Source organism: Cajanus cajan, chromosome 1, assembly GCF_000230855.2.
Source record: "Cajanus cajan strain Asha chromosome 1, NIPB_CcT2T_4, whole genome shotgun sequence".
Classification (NCBI taxonomy): domain Eukaryota; kingdom Viridiplantae; phylum Streptophyta; class Magnoliopsida; order Fabales; family Fabaceae; genus Cajanus; species Cajanus cajan.
This window is the reverse complement of record NC_138517.1, coordinates 60416283-60422768: the sequence shown is the minus strand read 5'-3', so window position 1 is coordinate 60422768 and position 6486 is coordinate 60416283. Positions and strand designations below refer to the sequence as shown.

At 42.9% G+C, this 6486-nt stretch overlaps 1 protein-coding gene across 1 annotated transcript; it reads right to left on the bottom strand.

The window, feature by feature from the left end:
• Positions 1-406: 406 nt before the first annotated feature.
• LOC145955076 (uncharacterized) lies at positions 407-1235 on the bottom strand. Its single transcript, XM_083069782.1, has 2 exons — positions 567-1235; positions 407-436 (listed from the first exon to the last, which is right to left on the bottom strand). The coding sequence occupies exons 1-2, from the start codon at positions 1233-1235 to the stop codon at positions 407-409; spliced, it is 699 nt and encodes a 232-aa protein (XP_082925908.1).
• Positions 1236-6486: the final 5251 nt, after the last annotated feature.

Sequence of the window (6486 nt, the reverse complement as noted above, 5' to 3'; positions counted from 1 at the left end):
GTGAATCTTTGTAAAAAATCTTGAGAAGGGTTTCTCAAGTGGTAAGGTTTCTTGTAGTGGGTTCTACAAGGGGTTCTTTCTTGGGGTCAAGAAAGTGGTTATCTTTTGTGTTGAAGTATATGCATGTGTGTGTGCTTGTAAACCTTCTTGCTTAAGATAGTGAAACAAATCTTAATCAGGTGTTGATTAAGGACTGGATGTAGGTCACATGTGGAGTGGCTGAACCAGTATAAAAGACTTGTGCAATCTTCTTCTACCTTATCTTTTACTTTGAGTAATTGCTTGATTGAACATTAAAGAAGATAATTCTTGATTAACATGTGTATGTGAAAATTGTTGGTTTAAATCTGAATTAGAACATTGTATTTGAACCTCACAATTTTGTAATCAAGAAAGCATATTGCATTCATACTTTCATAACAAGTCTTTGAGAGAGCTTCATATGAAAATTCAGTGTTAGAAAAGTTTAAAAGTGAAATAAAGATCCTACATACTCTGATAATTTTTAAAGAGTCATAGAATCCAATTCACCCCCCCTCTTGGATTGTGCCATTCTTTTCTATCACCCCTTGTTGGGGTTGGGGCCTATCATACGGCTTCCTTTGGTTCCCTCTTTTCTTGGAACCGGATGGCCCCTCAGCAGTCTTCACCCCGCGGTTACCACCCTCCAACCGCTCAACCACCTTCGCCTTCTCCACTAAGGCTGGAAACTCCGTGATGGCCTTTGGCACCACCACCCTCTTCAGACCATACTTCAGTCCCTCAGCAAACTTTCGACACTTCCAGGCCTCGGCTATACCTTGCGAATAAAAACGAGCTAGGTGCTCGAATTTCGTCGCATACTCAGAAACAGTCATCCCTCCTAGGTGTAAGCGCATGAACTCAGCTTCCTTGGCATGTCTCACACACTCAGGGAAATATTTCTCCAAGAACATCCTTTTGAAACATTCCCAATCAACAACCACCCCTCTGGCAGTCAGCATATGATGGGTACCCCTCCACCAATGCTTGGCTTCCCCAACAAGCATGTACACTGCGTATGCTAGCCTCCTCTCTTGAGAACATCCCAGCACGGTGAAGATCTTCTCAAGCTCGCAAATCCAGTGGTCATCCACCTCTGGATCTGCATCTCCCTTGAATTGAGGAGGATGGCACTTCCGGAACTCAGCCAGGTCTCGGCTCTCCTGTGACCCAGTGGGCCTTGCTACACCAGCTGCAGCTCTCTCAGCATCCATCCGAGCAAAATAGGCATTTTGCTGCTACATAGCCATGGCCATCATCTCCATGGCCCGGGCTATCTGTTCATTGGCTTTAGACATTGTCTACAAAAGCAACAACATCTTTAGTATACAACATCTAAACCAAACAACAATTCAACAACACAACACAACACCACAACAATCAGCACAACAAACAACACAGCAAGACAACACAACTCAAAGTTCAACACAACAAAAGCCTAAAGGAACCACCCCCACAGAGTGTCCACTAGACTCGAACTGCTCTGATACCACTAAAGTGTAACGACCCGACTGGTCACTACACACGCCACTGTACACCGGAAACACCAGACAGAAAGAACGAGTATATAAATATAGGATCTAGAATATAAATATATACAAAGTCCCAATCTGACCAGAGTTAGAGTGTGCCAAAACAACCAAACAAAACAAAATACATCATCAACCGCTACACCAAGTAGCAGAAACAATACAACAGCAACTAAGGTTCGCTCTGCCTGCCAGTTGCAAACTCACCACAAGCCACACACCTATCCCTGCTCTACTCCCGTACATAGTACAATCATAGCAGTCTAACCACAAGGAAATGACAAAGGGTAAGCTAGTATAAAAAGGACAACATATAGCAAGATTTAAGTAATCAGAAACAACTTCAATTATCAACACATCGTCAGTCTACATCTCATCATTACACAACAAACCAGCAATTAGCAAATAATGCGTCGTCACGCTTGTCACCTCGGAGATCTCCTACAACAACTCAGTCGTTATGGCCTACAACAACTCAGCCCTTATGGCCTACAACAATTCAGCCCTTATGGCCTACATCAACTCAGCCCTTATGGCCTACATCAACTCATCCCTTATGGCCTACATCAACTCAGCCCTTATGGCCTACATCAACTCAGCCCTTATGGCCTACATCAACTCATCCCTTATGGCCTACAACAACTCATATCAACATACAACACAACACAACTTTTACAACTCAACATATCAACTTACAACACAACTCAACTTTTACAACTCAACATATCAACTTACAACACAACACAACTTTACAGCTCAACATCAATCAACCAACATTATCTACTAGTCATCACATTATATTCATCCATTTCAAATCAACTCAGCATTGTCGCCACCGGCCCGAAACGGGCTTTCGGCATTCGCGAAGGATGGTTGGACTCTTTTATTTGTTTAAAAATATGGATTGCTAGAATGACTTATTCTCAAACTGAGACCTTGTCAAACGAGCAATTTTATTAAAAGGCTCACCAATCCATGTTAATCCCAAGCGGGACCCTCCATGGATTAGCGGTTTTCATAAAAAGGAAGGGTTCGTGGAGTCGCCACCAATGTTTTACTCAAAACATTGGAAAAAGAAGTTTAAGGCAATCGATTCAAAAATTGACTTCGGCCATGACAACCAGAGTCGGGTAAGGGAGTCGGTTACGCGTGGGGAAGGTGTTAGCACCCCACAGCGCCCCTTTCGGGTTCCCTATGACAGATTATTTAAAAATAATAGTGCAAAATTACTAAATTACCCCTATTTATTCTAAGCAATTATAAATTAACTATCTACATGATGACAGTTTAAATATGTACACACAGAAAGCGGTAAAAGAAGGGACTTTAAAGATATAAACCTTTGAAGCGTGCTTTCTTATATATCTTGACAGAAATTGGGAAGCGTTTTGGCGTTCCCTCCCTCTACAAGACCGCTCGCTCCCTCCTATAAAATTTTAACTATGGAAATCCGGAGGATTTCCCTTCGACTAGGTTCGAGACTCAAGCAAATGGCTCGTGACTCAAGAACTTCGTCGGATCAACTCTCCGAGTGATTTCTAGGCAGAGCACTGCTCAAAAAAAACCCAGAATACTCAAGAAGAGGGTTAAAACTCAGTGTGAAAGTGTCGAATGACGTCCAATTGACGTCATATTTATAGGGATGAGGCGCAATACGGCCTCTGGGGGTCAATACGGTCCGTATTGAAGTTTTGAACTACAATACGGCCATATTGAATTCAATACGGCCGTATTGAAGTTCAAAAAAACCTCAATACGGCCGTATTGAGTTCAGTGCAGCCGTATTGAAGTTCAGTGCAGCCGTATTGAGTTCAGTGCAGCCGTATTGAAGTTCAGAAACTTCAATACGGCCGTATTGAGTTCAGTGCGGCCGTATTGTAGTTTAAAATGTTCAATACGGCCTTACTGAACTTTTGGGAGGCCGTATTGGGCTTCATTCCCTCCACTTTCTTATTTTGAGCTATTATAAGACCTCTAGACCTACAGAGAATCCTCCTAGGGCCTTCCATGAGTCCTTCTGGCTGACTTTTCTTCAGTCTTCAAGAGTCTTCAAGCTTTATTTCCGACCCGGACAATTTTAGGGGTCTACAGCTGCCCCCCCCTTTACTTAGTCAAACGGCCTTTTGGTGTACCGTTTGATAAGTAAAGGAGTTGACCCAATTGTCCGGGGAATAAGGCCATCCTTCCGACTTGTAGTGTCTTCAGGTGGGAAAATTGTTGAGTAGCCTCTCCAGGTTGAGTTTGCCCTCTCCAGGGTGAGTATTAGTCGTCGCCTCTCCAGGCTCATTGCATACCTCGGTGCTCTGGACATCTGGGTAGCTGAGTATTGCCTCTCCAGGCTTGTGCATACCTCGGTGCTCTGGACATCTGGGTAGCTGAGTATTGCCTCTCCAGGCTTGTGCATACCTCGGTGCTCTGGACATCTGGGTAGCTGAGTATTGCCTCTCCAGGCTTGTGCATACCTCGGTGCTCTGGACATCTGGGTAGCTGAGTATTGCCTCTCCAGGCTTGTGCATACCTCGGTGCTCTGGACATCTGGGTAGCTGAGTATTGCCTCTCCAGGCTTGTGCATACCTCGGTGCTCTGGACATCTGGGTAGCTGAGTATTGCCTCTCCAGGCTTGTGCATACCTCGGTGCTCTGGACATCTGGGTAGCTAAGTATTGCCTCTCCAGGCTTGTGATAGTTTTGTCTCCACAGTCCACGATGCTGCTTCGACGACTGTTTTTGATTTTGGTGCCGCTGAGGGCTGGATAACGCAGGGATCCGTCTAGGGGATGTGCAGTTACTCATAGGTTCTTGTGTCCCAATTTTGCATTGCGTAATTGGTGCCCATTGAGGAATTTCTGTTTCCTTGGGGTGTAGACACAAAGATGCTCTTTCTGAGATGAGCGGTGCCTTATGGTTGGCTGACGTCCTTTTGACGGTGGTGGAGTATCCCGGTTATCCTTATTCGGGCGACTCTTTTTGTTTTTCTGGTTTTGTTGCCTCTGTGTAGGCTATTATCCGCTGGGGATTTTGTCATTGATTTTGTCTCCACAGTCCACGATGCTGCTTCGACGGTTGTTTTTTTATTTTGATGCCGCTGAGGGCTAGATAACGCAGGGATCCGTCTAGGGGATGTGCAGTTACTCATAGGTTCCTGTGTCCCAACTTTCCATTGCGTAGTTGGTACCCATTGGGGAATTTCTGATTCCTTAGGGTGCAGACACAAAGATGCTCTTTCTGATGTGAGCGATGCCTTATGATTGGCTGACGTCCTTTCGACGTTGGTGGAGTATCCCGGTTATCCTTATTCGGGTATCTCTTTTGGATTTTCTGATTTTTGCTGCCTCTGTGTAGGCTGTTATCCGCTGGGGATTCTGGATGTTGATTTTGATTAGCCTCTTCTGTTAGGCATATCATCTTGATGTTCAATGATTGGCTGAAAAGCCAAATTCCTCTTGGGGAATTGTTATTGATCTTTTGGATTTTTTTCTTTTTTGAAAGAGTGCCTCTGAGTAGGCGAATTATCTTGATGTTTGGTGTTCGGCTGAGTGCCGGATTCCGCTTGGGGAATGATTATTTGTCTTTTGTGATTTTTCTTGAGGGGGTGCCTCTGAGTAGGCGAGTGGGGATTTAAAGTTTATTTATCCCAGAGTATTATTTAGAAAGCCTCTTCAGGCTTAGCTTCACTCATCGCTTGACTTGGAAAGCTACCTTCCACTGAGGAAGTTTAAGTCCTTTCGACTTGGATATTCTGTTTAGATGATCAAGCCTCCCTTGGGGAATTTTGCTGATCTTGGTTTGATAGCTTTCACTGGGGAATTTGGCCCGTGAGTGGAAGCTGAGGTTTCTCTGGGGAGTATTATTTCTGCGAGCCTCTCCAGGCTTAATTATTCTAAGAGGGAGTATTGTTTTTGCAAGCCTCTCCAGGCTCAGTTATTCTGAGAGTATTATTTCGGCAAGCCTCTCCAGGCTCAGTTATTCTGTATGAGTATTATTTCGGCAAGCCTCTCCAGGCTCAGTTATTCTGTACGAGTATTATTTCGGCAAGCCTCTCCAGGCTCAGTTATTCTGTATGATTTGTTGGATTTTCTGTATTTTGCCTTTTTTTGTCGATTTTGGCTTTTTCTGTGTTTTTGCTTTTTTTGTTGATTTCGGCTTTTTCTGTGTTTTTGCCTTTTTTGTTGATTTCGGCTTTTTCTGTATTTTTTGTTGATTTTGGCTTTTTCTGTATTTTTGCCTTTTTTTGTTGGTTTTGGCTTTTTCTGTACAGAAATGTCTCTGGGGAGTATTATTTTGGCAAGCCTCTTCAGGCTCAGTTATTCTGAGAGAGTATTATTTCGGCGAGCCTCTCCAGGCTCAATTATTCTGAGAGTATTATTTCGGCAAGCCTCTCCAGGCTCAGTTATTCTGTACGTTTTATTGATTTTCTGAATTTCTGCATTTTGTTTGCTGCTGTCATACACAAGCAATTTTTCTATTTTTTCTATTTTATGCGACTGCCTCATGATGAGGTCTTTGAATGTGCAATTAATGTGCGTGATGCACAAAATGCAAGTTTAATTATTTTATTAATTTGTGTGTTTTTTTTTTTTTTTTTTTTTTTTTAGAAAAAATGAATGGCTCCCCCTATCCTCTTCTTCTTGGAGGAATTTTGTCATCGACGTGAGGGAGGATTTCTGTTATTGCCAATACGGTCGTTATTCATTTCAGTATGCCCGTATTGAATTGAAAATTTGTTCATAACCCTAATTTTGGTACGGGCGTACTGAACATGATACGGGCGTATTGTTTTTCTGAAGTTTATATATTTTTTTTTTTTGTTTTTTTTTTCATTAAACAGAGAATAAGTGATCTTCCATTACACCTATCATCTGTATGCATGTATGCAGTATGATGCACCTAATTCTATTTGATTTATCTTTCAAAAGAATTAACCGATGCGTTTCTCT

Bases quoted from the DNA above. Each gene is read 5' to 3' on its own strand.
- LOC145955076 (XM_083069782.1), bottom strand. From the start codon at position 1,235: ATGGATGCTGAGAGAGCTGCAGCTGGTGTAGCAAGGCCCACTGGGTCA. The intron at 437-566 runs GTGATAGAAAAG...TTTCATATGAAG, and splicing joins GGCCCCAACCCCAACAAGGG to CTCTCTCAAAGACTTGTTAT.